This window comes from Neophocaena asiaeorientalis, unplaced genomic scaffold (assembly GCF_003031525.2).
Source record: "Neophocaena asiaeorientalis asiaeorientalis breed wild unplaced genomic scaffold, Neophocaena_asiaeorientalis_V1.1 scaffold198, whole genome shotgun sequence".
Lineage (NCBI taxonomy): Eukaryota > Metazoa > Chordata > Mammalia > Artiodactyla > Phocoenidae > Neophocaena > Neophocaena asiaeorientalis.
The window spans coordinates 958,466-984,683 of NW_020175221.1; the positions used below are offsets into that span (position 1 = coordinate 958,466).

General features: G+C 36.3%; 1 protein-coding gene across 4 annotated transcripts in view; it reads right to left on the reverse strand.

Annotated features, from left to right (window-relative positions):
• IPO11 (importin 11) overlaps positions 1-26,218 on the reverse strand; it is a 232,856-nt gene that overhangs the window by 24,116 nt on the left and 182,522 nt on the right. For 2 of the 4 annotated variants that reach the window (XM_024765364.1, XM_024765363.1), the window contains exon 30: positions 6,986-8,373. The exons of the other annotated variants lie outside the window; for them this stretch is intronic. In XM_024765364.1, coding sequence (XP_024621132.1) covers positions 8,209-8,373 — 165 coding nt within the window. In that variant the 3' untranslated portion in view covers positions 6,986-8,208. Of the gene's footprint in view, positions 1-6,985; positions 8,374-26,218 lie in introns of those variants that run through there. 4 annotated transcript variants of the gene reach the window in all.

The following is a 26,218-nucleotide window of genomic DNA, read 5'->3' on the forward strand; positions in this document are numbered from 1 at the left end:
GCGGGGGGGGGGGGGGGGGGGGAGGGGACGGCTGTGGCTCACCGTGGGGACAGGGACACTGGCGGTAGCGGCTCTAGCAACTGCTCATTGGCGTGGGCCCTCTAGGATGCTGCCATCTTCTCGCCAAGACCTGGCCCCACCCAACAGCCTGCAGGCACCAGTGCTGGGACGCCTCAGGCCAAACAACCAAGAGCGCAGGAACATAGCCCCACCCATCAGCAGAGAGGCTGTTCAAAGTCTTCCTGAAAAAATAGCTGCCCCATAATAAACACACCCACAGACACTGCCCTGCCCACCAGTGGGATAAAACCCAGCTCCACCCATCAGTGAGTGGGTACCAGTCTCTCCCACCAGCAAACCTGCACAAGCCTCTTAGCCAGCCTCATCCACCAGCGGGCAAACAGCAGAAGACAGAAAAACTACAAGCCTGCAAAACGGAAACCACAATCACAGAAAGTTACACAAAATGAGACGGCAGAGAAATATGGTGCATATGAAGGAACACGACAAAAACCCAGAAGAACTAAGTGAAGTGGAGACAGGCAATCTACCTGAAAAAGAATTCAGAGTAATGAAAGTAAAGATGATCCAAGATCTTGGAAAAAGAATGGAGGCACAGATTGAGAAGATACAAGAAATGTTTAACAAAGACCTAGAAGAACTAAAGAACAAACAAACAAAGATGAACAATACAATAACTGAAATGAAAAATATACTAGAAGAAATCAATAGCAAAATAACTGAGGCAGAAAAACGGATAAGTGACCTGGAAGACAGAATGGTGGAAATCACTGCTATGGAACAGAATAAAGAAAAAAGAATGAAAAAAATGAGGACAGTTTAAGAGATCTCTGGGACAACATGAAACACACAAACATTCGCATTATAGGGGTCCCAGAAGGGAAAGAGAGAGAGAGAGAATGGGCCTGAGAAAATATTTTAAGAGATAATAGCTGAAAACTTTCCTAACATGGGAAAGGAAACAGTCACCCAAGTCCAGGAAGTGTGGAGTCCCAGGCAGGATGAATGCAAGGAGGAACGTGCCAAGACACATAGTAATCAAACTGACAAAACTTAAAGACAAAGAAAAAATATTAAAAGCAACAAGGGAAGAGCAACAAATAACATACAAGAGAACCACATGAGGTTATCAGCTGATTTTTCAGCAGAAACTCTGCAGGCCAGAAGGAAGTGGCACAATATATTTAAAGTGATTAAAGGGAAGAAACTACAGCCAAGAATACTTTACCCAGCAAGGCTCTCATTCAGATTCGACCAAGAAATCAAAAGCTTTACAGACAAGCAAAAGCTAAGAGAATTCAGCACCACCAGACCAGCTTTTCAAAAAATGCTAAAAGAAGTCCTCTAGGTGGAAAAGGCCACAACTAGAAACAAGATAATTATGAATGGAAAAGCTCACCAGTAAACACAAACGTATATAGTAAAGGTAAGAAATCATCTGCACACAAATATAAAATCAAAACCAGCAACTATGAGGAGAGCAAAAATGTAGGATATTGGAAACTCATTTGAAATTAAAAGACCAGCAACTTAAACCAATCTTGTTTATATATAGACTGCTACATCGAAACCTCCTATTATCCACAAACCAAAAAACTACAATAGATACACACACAAAAAAGAAAAAAGAATCCAAACACAACACTAAAGTTATTCATCAAATCACAAGAGAAGAGAACAAAAGAGGAAGGGAAGAAAAAACACCTACAAAAACAAATCCAAAACAATTAACAAAATGGCAATAAGAACATCCATATCGATAATTACCTTAAATGTAAACAGATTACATGCTCCAACCAAAAGACACAGACAGGCTAAATGGATACAAAAACAAGACCCATATATATGCTGTCTACAAGAGACCCACTTCAGACCAAGGGACACATACAGACTGAAAGTGAGAGGATGGAAAAAAGGTATTCCATGCAAATGGAAATCAAAGATAGCTGGAGTAGTAATACTCATATGAAATAAAATAGACTTTAAAATAAAGACTGTTACAAGACACCAACAAGAACACTACATAATGATCAAGGGATCCATCCAAGAGGAAGATATAACAATAGTAACAATTGCACCCAACACAGGAGCACCTCAATATATAAGGCAAATGCTAACAGCCATAACAGGAGAAATCAACAGTAACACAATAATAGTGGGGGACTTTAAGACCCTACTTACATCAATGCACAGATCATCCAGACAGAAAATCAATAAGGACACACAGGACTTAAATGACATATTAGACCAGATGGACTTAATTGATACTTATAGAGCATTCCATCCAAAAGCAGCAGAATACACATTCTTCTCAAGTGTACATGGAACATTCTCCAGGACTGATCACATGCTGGGCCACAAATCAAGCCTCAGTAAATTTAAGAAAACTGAAATCATATTAAGCATCTTTTCCGACCCCAACACTGTGACATTAAAAATCAACTAAAAGAAAAAAAACTGTAAAAAACACCCACACATGGAGGCTAAACAATATGCTACTAAATAACCAATGGATCAGTCATGAAATCAAAACAACACCTAGAGACAAATGAAAATGAAAGCACGACGATCCAAAACCTACAGGACCCAGCAAAAGCAGTTCTAAGAGGGAAGTTTATAGCAATACAATCTTATCTCAAGAAACAAGAAAAATCTCAAATAAACAACCTAAGCTTACACCTAAAGCAACTAGAGAAAGAAGAATAAACAAAACCCAAAGTTAGTAGAAGGAAAGAAATCATAAATATCAGAGCAGAAATAAATGAAATGGAGACAAAAAAAACAATAGAAAAGATCCACAAAACTAAAAGCTGGTTCTTTGAAAAGATAAACAACATTGACAAACCTTTAGCCAGACTTATCAAGAGGGAGATGGCTCAAATCAATAAAATTAGAAACAAAAAGGTGAAGTCACAATGGACACCACAGAATAAGAGACTACTACATGCAACTATATGCCAATAAAATGGACAACCTAGAAGAAATGGACAAATTCTTAGAAAGCTGCAATATCCCAAGAGTGAACCAAGAAGACATAGAAAATATGAACAGACCAATCACAAGTACTGAAATTGAAACTGTGATTTAAAAACTCCCAACAAACAAAAGCTGAGGACCAGATGGCTTCACAGGCGCATTCTATCAAATATTTAGAGAAGAGTTAACACCTATCCTTCAGAAACTGTTCCAGAAAATTGCAGAAGGAACACCCCCAAACTCATTCTATGAGGACACCATCACGCTGATAACAAAACCAAAGATACCATAAAAAAAGAAAATTACAGGCCACTATCACTGATGAATACAGATGCAAAATCCTCAACAAAATACTAGCAATATGAATCCAACAGTACATTAAAAGGATCATACACTATGATCAAGTGGGATTTATCCCAGGGATGCAAGGATTTTTCAATATCTGCAAATCAATCAGTGCAATACACCACATCAACAAATTAAAGAATAAAAACCATGATCATCTCAATAGATGCAGAAAAAGCTTTTGACAAAATTCAGCACCCATTTATGGTAAAAAACTGAAAGCATTTCCTCTAATATCAGGAACAAGAGAAGGATGTTGACTCTCACCACTATTATTCAACATAGTTTTGAAAGCCCTAGCCATGGCAATCAGAGAAGAAAAAGAAATAAAGGAAGTCCAAATTGGAAAAGAAGTAGTAAAACTCACTGTTTGCAGATGACATGATACTATACATAGAAAAATCCTAAAGATGCTACCAGAAAACTACTAGAGCTCATCAATGAATTCAGTAAAGTTGCAGGACACAAAATTAATACACAGAAATCTGTTGCATTTCTATACAGTAACAAAAAAAGATCAGAAAGAGAAATTAAAGAAACAATCTCCTTTACCATCACATCAAAAAAAATAAAAATATCTAGGAATAGGGCTTCCCTGGTGGCGCAGTGGTTGAGAGTCCGCCTGCTGATGCAGGGGACACGGGTTCATGCCCCGGTCCGGGAAGATCCTACATGCCACAGAGCGGCTGCGCCCGTGAGCCATGGCCACTGAGCCTGCACGTCCAGAGCCTGTTGCTCTGCAATGGGAGAGGCCACAACAGTGAGCCGCCCATGTAAAAAAAAAAAAAAAAAAAAAAATCTAGGAATAAACTTACCTAAGGAGGCAAAAGACCTGTACTCTGAAAACTTTAAGACCCTGGTGAAAGAAATAAAAAATGACAAAAACTGATGGAAAGATATACCATGTTCTTGGACTGGAAGAATCAATGTTGTCAAAATGAGTACACTACACAAGGCAATCTACAGCTTCAATGAAATTCCTATCAAATTACCAATGGAATTTTTCACACAACTAGAACAAAACAATCTTAAAATTTGTATGGAGACAGAAGACCTCAAATGGCCAAAACAATCTTGAGAAAGAAAAACAGAGCTGGAAGAATCAGGCTCCCTGACTTCAGACTATACTACAAAGCTACAGTCAACAAAACAATATGGTACTGGTACAAAAATAGAAATATAGATCAATGGAACAGGATAGAAAGCCCAGAAATAAACCCACACACCTATGGTCAATTAGTCTACAACAAAGGAGGCAAGACTATACAATGGAGAAAAGACAGTCCCTTCAATAAATGGAGCTGGGAAAACTGAACAGCTACATGCAAAAAATAAAATTAGAACAATCTTTAACACCATACACAAAAATAAACTCAAAAATGGACTAAAGACCTAAATGTAAGCCAGGACACTATAAAACGCTTAGAGGAAAACATAGGCAGAACACCCTTTGATATAAATCACAGCAAGATCCATTTTGACCCACCTCCTAGAGTAATGAAAATAAAAACAAAAATAAACAAATGAGACCTAATTAAACTTAAAAGCTTTTGCACAGCAAAGGAAACCATAAACAAGACGAAAAGACAATCCTCAGAATGGGAGAAAATATTTGCAAATTAATCAACTGACAAGGGATTAATCTCCAAAATGTACAAACAACTCATGCAGGTCAATATCAAAAAGACAAACAACCCAATCAAAAAGTGGGCACAAGACCTAAATAGACTCTTCTCCAAAGAAGACATACAGGTGGCCAAGAGGCACATGAAAAGATGCTCAACTTCACTATTAAAGAAATGCAAATCAAAACTATGATGAGATACTACCTCACACTGGTCAGAATGGCCATCATCAAAAAATCTACACACAATGAATGCTGGAGAGGGTGTGGAGAAAGCAGAACCCTCTTACACTGTTGGTGGGAATGTAAATTGATACAGCCACTATGGAGAACAGTATGGAGGTTCCTTAAAAAACTAAAAATAGAACTACCATATGACCCAGCAATCCCACTCCTAGGCATATACCCTGAGAAAACCATAATTCAAAAAGAGTCATGTACCCCAAAGTTCATAGCAGCACTATTTACAATAGCCAGGACATGGAAGCAAACTAACTGTCCATCAATAGAGGAATGGATAAAGATGTGGTACATATATACAACGGAATATTACTCACCCTTAAAAAGGAACAGAACTGTGCCATTTGCAAACACATGGATGGACCTAGACACTGTCATACAGAGTGAAGTAAGTCAGAAAGAGAAAAACAAATATCATACATTAACATATATATATGGAATTTAGAAAAATGGTACAGATGAACCTATTTGCAAAGCAGAAATAGAGACACAGATGTAGAGAACAAATGTATGGACACCAAGAGGGGCGGGGTGGTGGGATGGATTGGGAGATTGGGATTGATGTATGTACACTACTATGTATGAAGCAGATGGCTGGGTGAGAGCCTACTGTATAGCAAAGGGAAAAAAAAAGGTGTAATCTGTTTGCAGGACATATATTAAGTTAACCTTAAAAATGCATTCCAATATATATTAGATGCAGACAAATACTGTTTGATTCCACTTATATGAGGTACCTAGAATAGTCAAATTCACAGAGATGTGGATGTACTCAGTGCCAGTGAACTGTACAGTTAAATAGGGTTAAAATAGTATGTTTTATATTATGGGTCTTTTACCACAATAAAAAATCATTCAATTAAAAAAAGCCCAATCAAAAAATGGGCAGAAGGGGCTTCCCTGGTGGCGCAGTGGTTGAGAGTCCGCCTGCCAATGCAGGAACTGGGCAAATATCCTGAGAAAAACATGGTTTGAAAGGATACATGCATCCCAATGTTCATTGCAGCGCTATTTACATGGAAGCAACCTAAATGTCCATCAACAGATGAATGGATAAAGAAGATGTGGTACATAAATACAATGGAATATTACTCAGCCATAGAATGAAATAATGCCACTTGCAGCAACATGGATGGATGTGGAGACTATCAGGTGATAGTCTCCAGTGAAGTAAGTCAGACAAAGACAAATATAATATGGTATTACTTATATGCGGAATCTTAAAAAAAAATGATACAAATGAACTCATTTACAAAACAGAAACAGATTCACAGACTTATAGAACCAACTTATGGTTACCAGGGCGTAAGCGTGGAGGGGAAGGGACAGATTGGGAGTTTGGGATTGACATGTACACACTGCTATATTGGAAACAGATAACCAACAAGGACCTTACTGTATAGCACAGGGAACTCTGCTCAATACTCTGTAATAACCTAAATGGGAAAAGAATATGAAAAAGAATAGATATACATATATGTATAACTGAATCACTTTGCTGTACACCTGAAGCTACCACAACATTGTTAATCAACTCTACTCCAATATAAAATAAAAATTAAAAAAAAAAGAAATATCATATTAAAGAAGCTTCTGGTCTTTAAATGAAAAGAGAAACTGAAAGGGTAACTAGGATTTGCTACTTGAAGCACTGCCACCTGCTAGGACATAGTTAACACCAGAGTATGAAAGAAAACTTCCCTTTAAAATTCACTGGGCAATTTTTATGAACTCATTTTTTGTAAGGCAGGAAAAATAATCAGGCAAGCAAAGGTGAGGTATCTTTGGAAAATTTAATTTGGACCATATTTTCTTTCTTTTGCTTAAAACATCAAATATTTCCATACACTTTGGGTTCCACAACTTACAAAGGGGCAGTGGGTTTCCTGCAGTTACATACTGTACCCAACTTTCTATAGAAAGATCAGACATTTTCCAACTTTGCTTTTGAGTATTTTCTTAAAAATGCTTTAAAGGTTCCTTACAGTCAATGGCAAGTAAAACAAAGTAAGGCTTTATTTTCTCCTTTTTCCCCATTTTTGGTACTGCATGTTGGAGGAATAAGGAAGGAAGACTTGTCACATCAGTGTCGGTACCCTGGGGATCACTGCTGAGACCTCCACATGTATCCATATCATCGAGGCCCTGATGTACCCCTGCACAGAGGAACCTGAGATGGGTAAGTGCTGAACAGCCTGTCACAGCCATTTCACAGCACAGGGGGTCTGTGGCTGCTGTTTTCTGTCAGTGTTCACAGGGCTCCTGGACTCCAGGGGTAACAAAGGAACTAGGATCAAATCACGACCAGAGGTCTCCCACCTGGCACTGCAGTACCACAGGTTCACATCTGTGGGCCTTACAATGTGCATTTAAAGACTAAATGTAATTACTGAAAATAACACAAGAAAAAAACCCCATTACTAATTCCCATATCAAATTACTAGAATGAAAATAAAAGCATTTGTCTGATAAAACATGTTTTCTATGTCAGATGAAAGCAAGATAATCTCAGTAATGTATATTTGTCACTATTCATATACTTTTGCCTGGTATACAAATTTCTGTAATTGCATCATCTGAACAGGTTTGTCATTTTTCAAACTTGTAGTCTCATTAACTTAAAAAAGGGATAGATAAGGCAGCCAAATTTAACTAATTTTGGTTGCAGAAAAACATCTCAGACATTAGCCTTCTTCTCAAGTGTTAAGAGCATATGATTAAAAGGTAACAGTTTCTTCTCTTAACAGGAAGCTAAGCAGCTATTGTTGTCAAATCTATCTTTAGTAAACACAGGGCCCTCATAAATATAAAATTAAATTCTTTTGAGGAATAGGTTTGTGATTTTAGGTATGCAGGATTTACATTTATTCGCTGAATTTTGTAGTAAACAAACATGTGGTCTTCCCATCTTTCTTTCAATACACAAGGGATTTCTCCATCGTCTCAGCAGGCTCTCACACACAGATGGCAGGCTGGTCATCTCAGCCACATGTCAAGTGCTCTCAGAAGCCCTGCAAAAACTCCTGTAGCTGGGTGACGATCTCGGTGTCCACTGTTTCCATGAGGGACTGGAAGCCTTGCTCTCCCAGCAGCTCCTGCTGGGCCTTGAGCTTCTCGTAGATGAACTGCTGCAGTGACACGGTATGCACAGGGTCCTTCAGGGCCAGCTGCAGGACAGAGAGGAGCCACACTGTGTCAGAGAGGCAAAACAAGTTCCTCTTACATGTGAGTGACTCAATTCTTTGTAATGTCTTTCACAGCAACAAAATTGCTTCTGCCTCCCTTCTTGCAAGGGATTCTAAAGGAGCCTCATTGTGGAAAAGTTTGTCAAAGAAAATTTCACTCAATTAGTCTAACCTCAGCTCCCTAGGGCCTCTAAGCATAGTCATCTGATTAGCCCAATTTCTCAACAATTCATCCATGTAAAGAATCAAAACCTGGTGGAAAGTATCCTAAAAGGAACATAACATGCCAAAGAGCACTTAAACACAACTGTCCAGGGTTCCTCATAGGAAGATCAGGTACTTTATTGTGGCAGCTTAGTGAGGCCCTCAGGACTGACAGAGGGAACACTGCCCTATCCTGGGTTGCTATGCTACTTATATACATGTATATTCTTCTGGTTAAAAAAGAGAAAGAAAAATAATAAATAAAAATAGATTTTAACAACCCAAACACGTGCTCCTCCTCTTCCATTGGGATATTTGAAAAACAAAAGAAATATAATTAGATAAAAATAACCCATCCATCCACTTCCTAAAGATAACAATCACAACAGAGAACATTCTGGCCTTTTCTGTGCCTGTGGCATGCACATACATACACATAAATATACAATTAGTTCTGTTCTTTGCACTTATACTATCACACAAAAAATTCTACTCTAACACAGTTTAAGAATTCTAAATCAACTTATGTCATAATTTTTTTGTTATAGGCATGTTGAAGTAATCATGGTCTAGATTAAATACAATTTTAACTATAATTTTGCTGAATAATCTTTCACAAACACTGTTCCATGTTACAATCTATACAGCCTTTCTTCTACATTTCAAATTATTTCTTGAGGATATCTACCACTATTTCAGAAGGATTACTAGATTACAGTGCATAGACAATTTTATGACTCCTGATATATATTATCAGGTTGTTTTTCCTACAGTTTGTACCAACTTAAAAGGTATAAGAGTTTTCAGCTTGTGACACTGTTACCACTGGTATTATCAGTATTTAAATTCCTTAAAATCTAAGAATTGAAAAATAACACAACTTTGCTTTCAGCTATATACTGCTCTCATTATCAACAATGCTGAAAATGTGTAAGGCTTTAAGTAAAGTGCATGAGTTTCTGTGTGAGAAATCCTTCTCTTTCCTTTACTGAGACTCAATTCTATTCTACGTAGATGAAGTAGCTGAGTCAGATATGCAATTTGAACAATGTAAGTAGATTTTATTTTATTTATTTTTTAACATCTTTACTGGAGTATAATTACTTTATAATGGTGTGTTAGTTTCTGCTTTATAACAAAGTGAATCAGCTATACATATACATATATCCCCTAGATTTTAAAATAATGACCACAAATAGAAAATGTAACTGAGAGGTAGAGACATAGGAGGCATGAATGTGAAATTAAACCCTTTATGTGAACATTCCAGAGTTACAGGATAAATCCAAGGCAAGGGTAATTTCAATACTCTTTCTCCTGGAAGATGGATAGGAGAAAGAACAGCAAGAAAAACTGCAGACACAAAGCTCTAAATTCACAAGCCTGAAGATATCATTCTACAAAATGCACAGAAATTGAAGATGAACATTTAAAAATATCTACTCCCTTAAGCAACATGAAATAATGTTCAATATCATTTTAATTAGTAAGCAACAGATCTCTTACTAAAGAGGATGTGAACTTTGTTGAAATATCAGTCACTAAAACCACCTGCTACAATATGAGTGAAAAGAAGCTGAGCTTGAAGATGATGTTCAACAAGTCACTCCCACTACTGAAACAAAGCTTAAGAGTGTGGTTTAAATGCTGTTTCAATTTGCTCTAAGAAACTGTAAACAGTTAACTTATCACATGTCCACGCTTTAATTTCCAACAGACTAATAAAAAAGGAAAAGTATCCCCATACTAAACCCCACCAGCTGTGGCATAACACGACACTGGTATATTTTTTTTACAGTGTATTGATCAGTCATTAGAAGATTAAAAGTATTTCTGTTTTGTAAGAAGAGTTGTGGAGGGAAGAAGGAATTTAAAAAAACATACAGAATCTCCAATTACATACCTTATAAGATCTTAAAAACAAAACAAAACACACACTGCTTTTAGTGAAAAAAACTACACGTTCACAAATAAATGTCTGTTTTGGCTTCTGACAGACATTCCTTAATCATGGTTATTAATACTCTTTTGAAGAAATATATAAAACAGATTGACCACATGATTCCCTAGAGAAGAATTATCATTGCACATGCACTAAAAATCCAGGCATCATTTCTTTGAATGCAATAATGCCTATAGTCACTAGAATTAAGAGACCCTGAAGTCACTAACAACATTTTCAAAACTATTATGCAAATAATGTCCACCTAACATAATGAACTTAATTATCTGATTTAATGTGAAAAAATACAGAATGCCTAGCATGTTTACTAGGTGGTATGCTCTTGAGAAAATAATTAGTTTTCTAACATAATAAGTAAATTATAAACAGGAAGATGTTGGACATTACATATAAACAAACATAAGAAGACTCTAAAAGATGGAGAGAAGAAGGCAGCACAGCACCCAAGGAACAACATGGTGTTGAGTGCCCTTTCTTCTTGCCTCATAAATTCCAGATTTGGGGCTGAAGAAGCCAGCAACCTGGAAACACCAATGAGCACAGACAAAAAAAGCTAAAACCAATAGCCTACTCTCTAGCCAAAGGACCAGGAAAGGGACCACAAAGCAAGACAAAAAACTTTTAAACAATAATTGCTCTACTTCAGCCAAACACCACAGAATAAACTGTGGCCCCAGTCCCACTGAGCTATTAGAAGGATTCAACCCACCTCCCATGTCTGTGGAGGTCCTTGGGGATCTTGAACTCTCCCCTTCCTCACCCAGGAAGGTATCAGTGGAGGCTTAGTGGGGAACACAGCCTCTTCCCCTACCTGGCAGTAACAAAAGTGGTACATCCACTTCTTCTGCCAGAGCAGTATCAGAAGAAGCCAGCTAAAACAGATTTAAATAAGATGCAGAGTCTCATAACACAATACCAAAAATGCCCAGGTTTCAATAGAAATCACTCACAATACCAACCAAAAGGACAGGGCATGGGCAAGAGGGAAGTGGATTTAATTATAAAAGGGCAACTGAGAGGTCTTGTGCTGATAGAAATGTTCTGTATCTTGGCTCATTAACGTCAATATTCTGGTTGTGAAGTCACAGTTTCACAAATGTTATCACTGGAGGACATGGACAGCAACAGTTTATAAACCAGAGAGATCATTAATCTGGCAGCCTCAACCACCAAGAATAAACTGGGAGGCAAGGAATTAACTTTTGAAGGTGAATGACCAAAATAGTTTGACACCTATATGTGCAAATTTAAACAAAGTATTCATAGAAGAATCTTACAAAATCAAATTATTTATTCTTCTTTCCCACACATTTCTAACAGGTGTGATTACATTTGTTTAGCTGCAGGTTTGCTTAGATGCACAAATCTGAGGAGATAAATACCTGCTACAAGGAAAACAAAGGCAGCAATACTGAGGCTCAATTGACAATATGAAAATATTGGGGATAATGGGAAGAAACAGGAAACTATTAAAAAACAGATCCAGACTAGATACAATGTGTGGTATTTTGGATTGAATCCTGCAACTAAGAGATTAGTGGAAAAACTGGTGAAATTTAAATAAAGTCTGGAGTTTAGTTAATACTAATATACCAAAGTTGGTTTCTTAGCTTTGATAAATGTACAATACTAATGAAAGATGTTGATATTAGGGAAAACTGGGTGAAGGGTGCATGAGAACCCTCTGTACTACCTTTGCTACTTTTCTGTAAACCTAAAACTATTCCAAAATAACAAGGTTATCTATCTTTATGCCAGTACCATACTGTTTTAATTACTATGGCTTTGTCATATATTTTGAAGTCAGAAAGTGTGATGCCACCAGCTTTGTTCTTTTTCAAGACTGTTTTGGCTGGCTATTCAAGATCTTTTATGGTTCCATATGAATTTTAGAAATGTGTTTTTCATTTCTATAAGAAATGCCATTGGGATTCTGATAGGAATTGCACTGAATTGGTAAACTGCTTTGGGTAGTATGGACATCTTAACAATATTAAGCCTTCCAATCCATGAACATGGATATCTATTTGTTTGTGTCTTTAATTTCTTTCATGAATGTTTTTTAAGTTTTCAGTCTACAAGTCTTTCATTTCCTAAGTTAAGTTTATGCCTAAATATTTTATTCTTTTTGATGCTATTGTAAATGGGTTTTCTTAATTTCCTTTTCAGCTAATTATTAGCATATAGAAAACACACCTGATTTTTGTACATTGATGTTGTAACCTGCAACTTTGCTGGATTCATTTATTAGTTCCAGCAGGTTTTTTGTTTTTTTTTTGCAGTATGCGGGGCTCTCACTGTTGTGGCCTCTCTCGTTGCGGAGCACAGGCTCCAGACGCACAGGCTCAGCGGCCATGGCTCACGGACCTAGCCGCTCCGCGGCATAGGGGATCCTCCCGGACCAGGGCACGAACCCGCATCCCCTGCATCGGCAGGCGGACTCTCAACCACTGCGCCACCAGGGAAGCCCTCCAGCAGTTTTTTTTAATGGTGTCGTCAGGGTTTTCTATATATAAGATCATGTCATCTGCAAGAGCAGACAATTTTACTTCTACTATTTCAATTTGTATGCCTTTAATTTCTTTTTCTTGCCTAACTGTTGTGGCTAGGGTTTCCAGTACTATGTTGAACATGCAGAGCAATGGAAATGAATAGAGAGATCAGAAATAATTGCACACATGTAGAGTTACCTATAGATCTTCAATAATGGTGCCAAGAATGCACAGTGGGAAAAGGATACTCTCTTCAATAAATTGTGTTGGAAAACTGTATATCCATATGCAAAAGAATGAAACCCTCATCTTACACCATACATAAAAATCTACTCAAAATTAATTAAAGTCTTAAACATAAGACCTCAAACTATAAAACTAGAAGAAAACATAGGGGAAAGGATTCATGACAGTGGCCTTGGCAATGATTTCATGGATATGATATCATAACCAAAATACACATGCAACAAAAGCAAAAACAAACAAGGGAAACTATGTCAAACAAAACTTTAAAAAGCTATTTTAAAAAAAGGATTCAGACTAAAAAAGTACATACCTCTGTGGCCATTGGTTGGGGGACAAGCTGCCCTAGACACCTCAATTAGCTGACACAAATGTTCATTATATATACAGAATGTTTAAGCAGCAAGACTTGCAAGCTCATTTTCAAAATGAGAAAACTGACAACCCTAAGCTTTGAATGACATCCAAAGCTGATTTTTCTCATGTTAACGGCATCAGTAGATGCCATTAGAATACAGATTTCCAAGTTCTTGGTTTGTTCTCTTTCTTCCATATGCCTAACTCCCATTCTTGCCCTTCAAGAAAGCACATGATTATTTAAGAAATACTTCCTTTAAAATGATTATGATAACATTAGGAACCTTATAACAGGTTTCAGTTATTAGCAGAAGATAACTAGCTAGAATTCCTGACTCCAGGGTTATGCTTAATAAATGAAGTGCTAAATAACCTGACTTACTTCAAAAGTACATACATTGGATTTTAATAAGCAAGTCCGGTATTCCCTGGTTCTGAAATTATTACTTGAAGACAGAACGGTTCTGTATGGTTCTGTACAGTTCAGAATGGTTGAACTGTGTATGAGGTCCTCCTGTTGGTAACTATATAGCCTTCTGACCTACAACAATTGACCCATAGGTGTTTAATCTTTAAAGCTGGTATAAGATTTTTAGCTCCTGTGGTGCTACTTACGAAGATGTACATTTCTTGTTCTTTGAGATTTTTATTCCTTAAAACTAAAATATAATTCACTACATTAATCTTCAATTTCACCCAGAAGATACTCAGTAAAGCTGAATCTTTTATTTTTCTTAGGTTATGTGGTATATTGTGTAACTGCTCTCTTTTCAAGTCTCCATATAACCTATGATAATTTTCAGAAATTATTTACTGTAACATTTTTTCATATGATATTTTGCTAAAAAGTTTCCTGCCTTAGAAAAATACAAAAGATCTTTTTAAAAATAATATACTTTCTATGAAACCTGGTAGATTATGTATAAACACACTAGCTATGCAACAGGCTAAAAATATTAAAGAAAAATTTGCTTTTAACAATGTATAACCATGTGGTCTTCAAAAATTCCATAGTTTGATGAAAATATCTTTTGTTTAAAATTATCTTCTTTTTTGACCTCTGATTGTTTCACCATAGGTAACTCAATTTCTAAAATATATCTAAAACATCTAAATTTCTAGAATCTCTTAGGATATAAACTCTTTTAATTTGGTGGCTTAACAAGGAGTTTGAGGCCTGCAGATGCCAACCAGAACCCACCTAATTAATAGGGCTTGGCAATGCAAATTTAGTCACTAACTACACCAAGTGTGAAACCCAAATTCCAAGGGAGCCACCTGGGATTTTTACTTTATTTTTAAATGTATTTTTATTTTTATCACTGTTGTGGCTGCTCCCTGAGGAATTTAAACTACAATTTCTATCTGATGAGCTTGTAAGTAAAGGAACTATTTACACTGCTATGTCTAGAAAGACTGGGACCCAGACTTAATGAAATAAAAATGACAGCACACGCCTATCTCAATGACAAAAACTTAAATTTCAACTTAGTTATTAGCTTGTAACCTACGTTTTCTGATACAATTATTATTCTCTCCACCAGTCCTAGACCATTACTACTTGGGTATTTTTACTCTAGTTTCAATTTTTTTCTAGTTATACCTTTCATAGGAGGGTGCATCAACTCTTTGCAAAGTAAGCTTAAGAGAAATGCAAAATGTAAACAATGAGCCCAAGTATTTATTTCAAGTCCAGCTCTGAGGAACAGAACATCTGCTTATTTCTTCACATTTGTCTCAGTATGGAATGTTCATGAGAGCAATGAAATAGAAATCAAAATATGTTTATATTTACTAACTCCAAACACAAGCAAGGCATGTGCTAGGCACAGGCCAGGTCCTTCACCTATAGTATTTCATTTAAAACTCACAATAAGGAATCTTAAGGAGGCAAGGGAGCCTTCAGCAATTTAACCAAAAATCCTTAAAGAACAGTGGTTCTCACCCTTGGCAGCACACTGGGAATCGTTTGTGAAACTTTTAAAAATGATGACATATAAGTCTTACTTCTACAAATTCCGATTTAACTGGCTTCAGGCACCAGGATTTTTAAAAGCTCTCCAGGTAACTCTGATGCACATCTAAGTGTTACAGAAAAATTAGGAAAAACCAGCTTTGAGGACTAAGGTCTCAAGTGAACCTAAAAAAAACTCTATATTTTTACATTTAGTAAAATAAAAGAATACAGGTAATAGACTAAATAAAACATATGAAACTTAATTCCCATTTACCACCATCTATTTCTAGAAACTCTTCAGGGCTTCCTTTCTCCTTTAGTTTCAGTGAGGCATTTTTAAATTCCTTTTGCTTTACTTGTATGCATACTAGGCAATGTCAGTGTCTTTCTTTTTTTTATCATTGTCTGATTCCTCCACCATCCCAAAGTTTAATGCCCTTTGACGTTTGGTTTTTGACGCTAGAATTCATTATCCAGTGGTATGTTTGTGTTTAGTTTTAAAAAGTTATTTTTTTAACATGTTAAAAGCATATTATTATTCTATTCCTATTTCAATAGAAGTTTTGCCAGGGATAAATGGTGAATTTAATGCTAGATTCAATTTGCTAAGGGTAATTTATATTTTTGCATCTATTTTTATAAATATAAAAATTTACTGTTTTTCTTTTTTATGTTTCATTCTTTTCCTGACAATTCCCACAGCTTTCTAGGTTTTACAATAGTTCAACTAGCACAGCATTACCTGTTCCTTGAATTTTGATACTACAAAAGGAAGAAAGAAAGAAAAGAATGAAGGAAAAAAGGGAGAAAGAAGGAGAAAAAATGGGGGAGGGAGAGAGAGAGCAGCAAAGCTGCTGCCAAAAGGATGTCATTGGAAAAGTTAAACGCATTAAACTGTTTATTTTAATTGATAGTACATTCCAATAAAACCACTTGTAAAATGAGCATATAAACGTTACTGAGTACTGGGGGAGAGTGTTTTATTGTTCTTTTTTTTGAGGAGTGGGGAGGCAATTTAAAACATTTCTTCCATGGCTATTATACATCTATTTCTCCCTGGTCCTAAGTTTTTTGTACTTTTTTTGTAATTTATATTTTATTTAAAAATTGTCCATTCTGACAAGATTTTCCATTGATTAGCCAAGAGAGGTAAGTATAACTCCTGAAGTTATATGTGTCCTTATCTCTAATATTGATATTTATATTCACTCCCCCACCCCTTGATTGTGGCTCACCAGAGTAGCAGCTCATGGAGGTCAGGTGGGCAACGGAGTTTTTTTTTAAGCTCAGGTCCATCTCACAGTGGGACCAGTGGGTTGCCCATCTTGTGGCTATTTCCCAGTTCCAGAATGTATAATTGGAACACACATACTTAGCATCTGGAAGAATCCCCATATTGGGTTCTAAGTTTCCTAAGGTTGACTTATGCTTTTTACTCACAACTTGAAATGAGTTTTGGGTTGATTTATTTTCATTCTTTCTTGTTTGATAATAACATTACTTAAGGCTATGTATAATTTAGTTGTACCCACATGTTTTTATGTGTAATAATCTCAGTGGAATATGTCACCTAATTAAAAATTGCAAGTTTCCTCTTTAAGATATCATTTAAAAAACTTTATGTGACCAATATTTTTCTCAACAATTGCTTAATTTTGGGTTTCACTGCATTGCAGTCAGAGAATATGACCTATACTATTTCTACTCTGAAAAACTGGAGGTATTTTTGTAAGCCTCGACTATGCTCTTTTTTAAAATGTTTTATGAACATTTTAAAAAATGTATGTTCTATTTATAGGGTAAAATTTTTATTTACAGCTACTAAATTAACTTTACTGATTATATTTATTCAGATTTGTCACTACACAACCACTAGGAGATCCTCTTAGGCTCAACTTTACATAGGATCACAAGACTACTATAGGCTATCCTTAGCATCAGTTTACTCAGAAGGCCATGGGGATGACATGATATCGCAAAATGGAAATGTGTAGAAAGATAAATTTTGCACCAATAAAAATGTTACGATAGGGCTTCCCTGGTGGCGCAGTGGTTGAGAGTTTGCCTGCAGATGCAGGGGACACGGGTTCGTGCCCCGGTCTGGGAAGATTCCCACATGCCGCGGAGCAGCTGGGCCCGTGAGCCATGGCCGCTGAGCCTGCGCGTCCAGAGCCTGTGCTCCGCAACAGGAGAGGCCACAACAGTGAGAGGCCCGCGTACAGCAAAAAAAAAAAAAAAAAAATGTTACGATAATAGGTGTATTTTTAGAACCCTATAAAAATATGCTGCCTTTTCAAATGACCATTTTCATGTTTTATGAAAGCATTTCTACTATAAACCAATTTTAGCAGTAAATAAAGCTAATTTTACGGTGTAAATTAAGGACTATCTCCATTCAATTTCCAGCAACAGAGTTATCTCTTTACATTAAAAAAAAATCAATTCTAATACATAACTAAATTAATAAGAGGAAGATGCCCTCCTTCCAGTCATCTTAACATCAGAGTAAAATGACTATATAACAAATGACTATATAACAAAGTGTAACAGAATACTGAATTTAATAACATCAATGTTATTAAATTAGAACGGCCTGCTAAATGTCTAAATATGTTACCACTTAGCAATGCCTCTGATTCTACTTCCTACTCAAAGATATTATTAATATTCATGTTTGTCCAATCTGTGCCATAATATACTATAAAACCAAATATGTGCCATAATACATTGATCCAATTATATGTAGTTTCCAGGTGATACAGAGAATGGAAAAGACTTATAAACAGAAACAGTGAAGAAAACTCAGATGAGATTTTCTATTTGCAATCTAAATGCTATCTTTGGATATGCTCAGTTTTCTGAATATCATTTATTTCTGTGTATAACCTTATTAAAGGGACTGAGAACATCAGAGTGAGCCATCTATAGGCAACACCAGCTCCCTTCTCTCTGCTTATTGCTCCAACTGCTTCTATGGTTCCAAGGAGTGAGATCACTGAGCAAATATTACTTTCCTGATAAGATGCTCTACAAGGTCAAGCTATCAGGTGAAGGATCGAAGTGTAAGTGCTATATACAGGAAATTCCAAAAGAGAACTTTTAAAGCCAAGAACGTTTAATAAGGAGCCAGTCAGCACCCTCAATCTACTTCAAAAACTGGGATTATCATTTATCAAATTGTAAACCATCAATAATTTATAAAAATGAAAGAATATGACAGGAATTAAAACTTCCCATTCTGACCATCTGCTGATATAGCAAAATTGTTAGAGAATTTGCAGTATTTTAAGACCTGCATTAATTCACTGTTTCTGTGAAGGGAAAAACTGTTCTATGGCTGTTTAACCTACATTTGCTGGAGTACCTGAAATGATCTCATACATGATTTAAATTACATTGTGTGTTTATTGTAGTAGGCATGCTTGGCACAAAACAAAGGAATAACTGCACAGCAGTGCCTCCAGAACTGAATTATCTGTGGAAGTCAAGTGGAAAACTCAAAAAACAGCAACACTATGATTAACAAAGATGTAACACTATGATGTCTTTAGAAAACAACACAATTCAAGCATTTCAAAATGTCTGTCCCACTATTACCTTTTAATGTTGGAGTTTATTTAAGCCTCAGAGAACCAAGCCTATCAACATTTACTTTGTTTACATAAAAACAGAGTAATCACAATCAGAATATCTACAATACCCATCCGATTTAAGACCATAAATGATCCTGTACCAGTCTCTGAGAATTACGCTTGTTCTTTATTCAAGGAATAAATTCATAATGAAATGCAACTAGTAGAGTTTTAGAAGCCATTCATCAACACCTAGTTACCACAGGCCAGATCTTTCCTAAAAAAAGGTCACCCAAATCTCCAGTTCATGTTAACTGCTGATTTATATACGTTTAAGAAATTTGCTACCACTAGCATCTAATTCAATGAAAAGTTACTGAGAATCCATCTTGTACCATTCTACATCCACACCCTGTATGTAAAACGTGTTTGGGGGATAGGGTGGAATTAAGATAACAGGAAAATTAGTGGTGTGATAAATTTTTATATTAAATGGTAAAAAGCTGCTGCATAAAATGTCCTTTGGAATGAGGCAGCACTGTGTGTATGCGTGATGAAGGGAGGAGATAAAGAGAGAAGATGGGGGAGGTGAAGAGGGTGCCGGCAGACAGCAAAGAGAAGATATTTCTCTCAGGTATCCAGGTCAGAAGAAACCTAGCTGGTTATGTGTTACATCCAATGGCATCAGTATTCACTGGGTGGAAGCAGTTAATCTGTAGTTACATGAATGGCGTAGGAAATGAATGGAGTAGGAAAACACTGTCAAGTTCTCTTAGCAAGCATAACCTTGCAAGCCTCTCCCCAACTGTATGGCTAAGCACAATCTCAAACCTTTTCTTACCAAAAGTTTTCTGCTCTATTTTTTCATTTACTGAGAAAATTTTTAAAAAGCCATCAGAGGGTAAATTTCTTTTAAAATACATATATTGGGTTGGCCAAAAAGTTCGTTCGGGTTTTTCCAAATTAACTTTTTGGCCAACCCAATACATCTGGTCTACAATGAAAATAAAGGAGAATAGGATCTGCATGAGAAACACTGGCTTGATAACCAACTTAGTTAGAACATATAGGTATTCTGTAAAATAGCCAATAAGTGATTTTTTTCCCCGAATAATTGAGTTTTACAACAACAACAACAAAATGACAAAGTGAAAAGATCCCCTTTTATTTAGAGAAGCTCTTGACAGGATGCATTATAGTTTTTTTGAGTGGAACACAATTTTGTTTATAAAAGACAAAACCATTTATAGCATGCACTTATAGCTGTTCAGTTAAAAGAAAATCTGTGGATTTTTGGTGCAGTGGGCCCCACAGGTGGCAGCCTGTCAGGAATGATAAAAGGTAAGAGCTAATGGAGAGGCTGTACGGTTAATAGTTCTGGAGCTTATGGAAATGAACAAAGGAAACAAAGAAGAGAGCCTATAGTTTGACAATCAGTCACATTACATAATGGCCATTTTCTTAAAGAAAAAAAGTGAACATCTATAAAACTCATATGTAAAGTATGCTAAGGAATTATGAGACAAATATCTATACAGATAACTTTAGTTCAAAGGAAAGAGAAGAAAAAGTTATTAATAAGCAAGGCCTTCTACCCATGAAATGTGAAATGTAACAATGAAAATGTGGACATATTTCTGGAATTCAGGGTTTATACCCTAATTCACAAAATTTAAATGGTATCTGAAGTTTCATGGTCCACTGTCATTTATGCAGTCATAACAGATGAATAAGCAAATTCGTGGTAGAATATGGTTGTACAACAATCTTCTACAACACAATCTGACCAGGTCACTCCTTTGATGACAACTCTTTAACGGCTCCCTATCCCTACCAAATAAAATCCAAATTCCTAGCTTTCTATGGCTGCTGTATCAACCACAAATTTATTACCTTCTGGTTCTGTATATTAGAAGGCCAGAACAGTCTCACCGGGCTAAAATCAAGGTGTGTCAGCCGGGCTGCCTCTGTTTCTGAAGGCTCCAGGGGAGAATCTGTTTTCTTGGCTCTTCCAGATCTAGAAGGCTTCTTCCTCCATCTTCAAAGCAATAGCAGGTTGAGTCTTTCTGACACTGCATCATTCTGACCCTCTCCCTTCTGCCTCACTCTTCACTTTTTTTTTTTTTTTGCGGAACGAGGGCCTCTCACTGTTGTGGCCTCTCCCGTTATGGAGCACAGGCTCCGGACGCGCAGGCTCAGCGGCCATGGCTCACGGGCCCAGCCGCTCCGTGGCATGAACCCGCGTCCCCTGCATCAGCAGGCGGACTCTCAACCACTGTGCCACCAGGGAAGCCCTCCCTCTTCACTTTTAAGGACTCTTGTGATTACATTTGGCCCACCTGGCTAATCTCCCTTATGATCAGCTGATTATCAACCTTAATTCCACTTTGCTGTGTAACAAAACATAGTCACAGATGATACAACATATTCACAGGCTCCAGGGACTAACTAGGACACGGATATGCCTGAAGATGAGAGATTATTCTGCCTACCACACTTATCATATGTATACCAGGCCCTCTACAACCCACCTTTTTTTTGACACACAGTAGGCAGCTAAATAAATGTCTGAGTGACATTCCTGCCACTACCCACAGTTCAGTGAAATAAAACAAAAAATTACTTATCCTGAGTATTGCAGGATGTTTAGCAGCATCCTTGGCTCCTACCCACTAAATGCCAGTAGCACTTCTCTGGCCTTGTGACAATAAAAAATGTCTTTCAGACAATGCTGTAAGTCCCCTGGGTGGGTGGGGGGGCAAAATTACACTCAAGTTGAGAACGACTATTAAACAAGGATCTACTGTTTGTATGGAAAAGTAAATGTAAACCTACTTAATTCACACAATGACATAAAGCCATTTTGACTAGGGTTAAGAAAGTCATCAGTTTCTTCATTTCTTCCAGCTCAGTAAGAAAGTGTGGGGAAGAAATTAATTCTCGTTTAAGTTAAAAGAAAGTTATAACTAACACCTGGATAGTTTCTAGAACAAAATCTTTCCTCTTTTATATCTGTTTTTATTTTAAAGTAATTTATTTCAAGGTGACAGTTCCTGAAAAATCCAATGACTTATTAATATGATCTTCACATAAATAAGTACAAAATTGTGCAAAGCTGTTTTAAATCATTTCACTTTGCTAGGGTTTATGTAAAAATGAATTAGAGTGGCTAGGATAAAATGAAATCCGTATCATTTAATTTGTAAATTCTTTAGTTAACAAATCCTCTTTCATCAGAAGTGATATTTTATTTGTGAACATATCACTTTATACAGGAGAATTAAATAATTTTAATTGTTTTAAATTAATATAAATGGACATGTTCTTTCTCATATTTTCTTCATTTGACCCTGAATCATGGTAGCACACCCTAGCTTTTGGTATAAGCTATGTCTTTATTCACATCACACAGTTAGGGTGAGATAACAAAGAAGCAATTGCTTTCAATGCACTGCTCAAAAGATCTAGCTGGAGTATGTATGTATGTATGTATTAGACTGATCTAAGAAATATTCTAAAAGGAAAATAAATCTGCAATTCTTAGCATCAAAATAGCCAGTCTTAACGCCTCTGACTTTCAAACAATACAGTTTTTGCTGTTTTCCAGCATAACTCTTTCCCACTTCAGACCAAGGTAATTAACAATTATTTAGTAAGTGTTCAGTTTACCTTAAAAGTTATATTATGGTGAATTTTCAAGTAAAATATCCTTAGAAACATCATTATGAGTATTAAAACACATTGTTAGGCTACAGTAATTAAAATAGGCAGGGTTACAGACTACAATTTGGAGTTCTGAAATAAATCCATGTTAATCTGGCAACGGAGAATCTGATTGATAAAGGTGGCATTTCAAAACAGTAAACACAAGACAGGCTACTGATTAATTTTGTGACACAAGCCATATGTGCATGTATGTGCATGTATGTATTTATATATTTATATACATATACATATACAAAAAAAGCTGATGCTCTACTTCACTCCTTTATCAAAAAATTTCCAGTTAAAGATTTAAATGAAGTAAGCCCACAAAAACACAAGAAATGATTTCTTAACAGTGGGGTAGCCATTCCAATCACTCCATAAAACCATACACAACAAAAGAAGAGTTCGAAAACAAAGTCAAAAGCCAAAAAATGCTGTCAAATTAAAGAGATGAAAACAACTACCACGGAAAACTCAATATACAGTGATGATCTCTCAAAGAGCAATGCAGATCTGGATTGATCATGTCCTCAGAAGATAGCACTTCGTCTTTCAGAAAGAGGGTCAAATGAAGTGAAAAGAAAAAAAAGCCTCACGGATAGTTGTGAGGGGGAATCTGAGAACTGAAGCAGAGACAATTTGCAAAACTGTACCCAGGACTCACAAAACAGAAAAACTATCCTAAACCATGACACGCAAGACAAGCAATCTAAACCCATACTATTTTACCACAGCTCATTTAGATCCACGTATTCCAAGACAAGAAAACTGACAACTGATCCCATGGTAACTGCATTGAATTCATGTTAAAGGTAAGACCAATGACTGACCCAGCAAATTGACTGGCTTACAAATTCTAACCAATCCTTGACAAGACCATTCTGTAACTAAACTCCAGCTCCCAATGTGTACATTCTCCCTTGTAGTAACAAGCTAATAAACCTAACTTTGTTCCTAGTTTTAGATAGATATATAGACAGACAGATAGACAGATAGATAGGTAGATAGATAGAAACAAAGATGAGAATTAAGGGCTGATTTCTTTAATCTATAAACAGCTTGTTCAGGTTACTGACCGTCACCTAACAAACTAGTCCAAACTAGGTGCCATAAAATAACAACTATTTTTTAATGTTAATGGAGTCAGTGAAGCCGTCTTGGAGTTGGAACCACCTGAAGAGTCACTCACTCATGTGTCTAGCAGTTAATGCTGGTTGTTCTCTGGGACTTCTGCTGGGGAAAATAAGACCTATGTTCTCCTTGTGGATGCTTGGGTTTCCTTACAGCATGGCAACTGGCTTCCAAAAATAAGTGTCCCTAGGGAACAAGGTAGAAGCTATATCTAATGATCTAGACTCAGAAGTCATAAAGCACCAGCAAGCCTGACCAGTTTCAACAAAAGGAAATACAGGCCTAACATCTTAATGGGGAAGAATGTCAAAGTCACATTTTAAGAATGGCATACGGAATGGGAGATATTATTATGACCATTCTTGGGAAACATAATCTGTCAGAAAACTCTTATTTAAAAGCAAAAAACCAAACAAATAAAATTTCTAATAGAAAAATATAAACAAGTCATTCATCAAACAAAGGGATATAAATGAGCTACAAGCATCTGAAAAAGGCTCAGCCTCACTCATAATTAGAGAAAGTACATTAAACAACAAATTACCGCTTTCTAGCTATCATATTTTCCAGGGTACAGGACAACTCATGTACCACCACTGGGCACATAAATTTAAATTGTTAGTTGTTTTCCTTGAAGTGACGTGCTTACTTTCGAGAAAATGCATGCCAAATGCTCAAGTCTGAATGATCATATTTATCTTTCAGCTGCTCTTCCACTTCCACATTCAAGTAGTGTTCATGAAAAAGGTTTAATTCAGCTCACAACTCAATCACAAAGGTACTTTTCCTCAAGACCAACCACTGTCAGAGAATATTCCCATTTTGACACAGAAAATATTTAAAAGATGAGCACTCAAGAGTGGAGATATATGAAAATTAATAATTTGTACTATGTCATCAAAGACATTCTTAAATGAAACTGGAGGTTTAAAAAACAAAAAACTAAGTGTATGGTAGTGGAGAATATGATGACTGCTAGTATAGTCTGCTGTCACTGACCTTATTAATGCTGAAGTGCCAGCAGTTATACCCACCACTGGGTACAAAACATTGTTTTAGCACCACCAGTACAAATGTTCACACAATGAAAAGGGAAATAATATCTTAGTATTATTATGAAATCATTATTATTATTATTATGAAACAATAATACTGTTGAAAGGGTTTGGGGAACCCCTTGTTATCTGTGGGCTACACTTTGAGAACTGCTGCACAAGAGATGCATGGGATGGAGATCCATTCAATGGAATGTCATTGTGTGCAGCTATTAGAAGAAATAATGCAAATCTAAATTTATGTACAGGAAATATGCTCATGCATTTACTACATTTAAGAGAAATCAAGCAGCAAAATAGAATGTATAGTGTTTCTAATTTGTGAACTACATACAGATGTTTATATATGTAAACTGTTTGGAAAGATACATATAATGTTAGTAAAGGTTGCCTTGGGGAAAGGGTATTCCACATCATACAATGATTTTGTGATTTTTAAAATTAGTATAGGTTACTTTTATAATTTAAAAAAAGTCTTCAAAATAGGAACTTCCTTACGTAGAACAATTCTTTGAAAAGGCTTCTTAAATTTACCTTTCCTCAAAAGATAGGCTCCTTATAAAAACACAATTAGCATACTGATAATTTATTGAGAAAAAGAAAGAAGCAGAAGAGGAAAGCAGGAATAGAGTAGGAAAACCCATCAAGAAGACAGTCTAAAGTTCACTGTAATGTTACCTAAGTTCTCCCAAACCAGGTCATATTCTTCATCTAAAAATATGAAGACTTTATTTATTGAGTCAATACCACATTGCCAAAGTTTCCAAGTGAACAGTGGCAAATTACTGAACTCTTCCTGATTAAAGTTTTCAGTAACAATTCAAGTAAACAATGAATAATGAGAGGCTGCCTATTTTTTTAATACTCAAGAACAATACTGATGTCAGCAGGGAATTAATCTGAGATCTCAACTAAAAGCAAAAACTTAGAAGCCATCACTTTATTTAGTTCCAAGAGCATTTTCAATAGAATTTTCTTTTCTAGTGTCTTTTGATTACTATGATGTAGCCTACTGTGAAAGATCTTAACCTCTTGATCTCAGACTATTTTTTGATTAACATTTTAGCTCTATCACAGGGAAAAACTGCTATCTCAGGAGGATGCCTGGTTATCAATTTGTGCCTTTATTACATCTCAGTTGGATT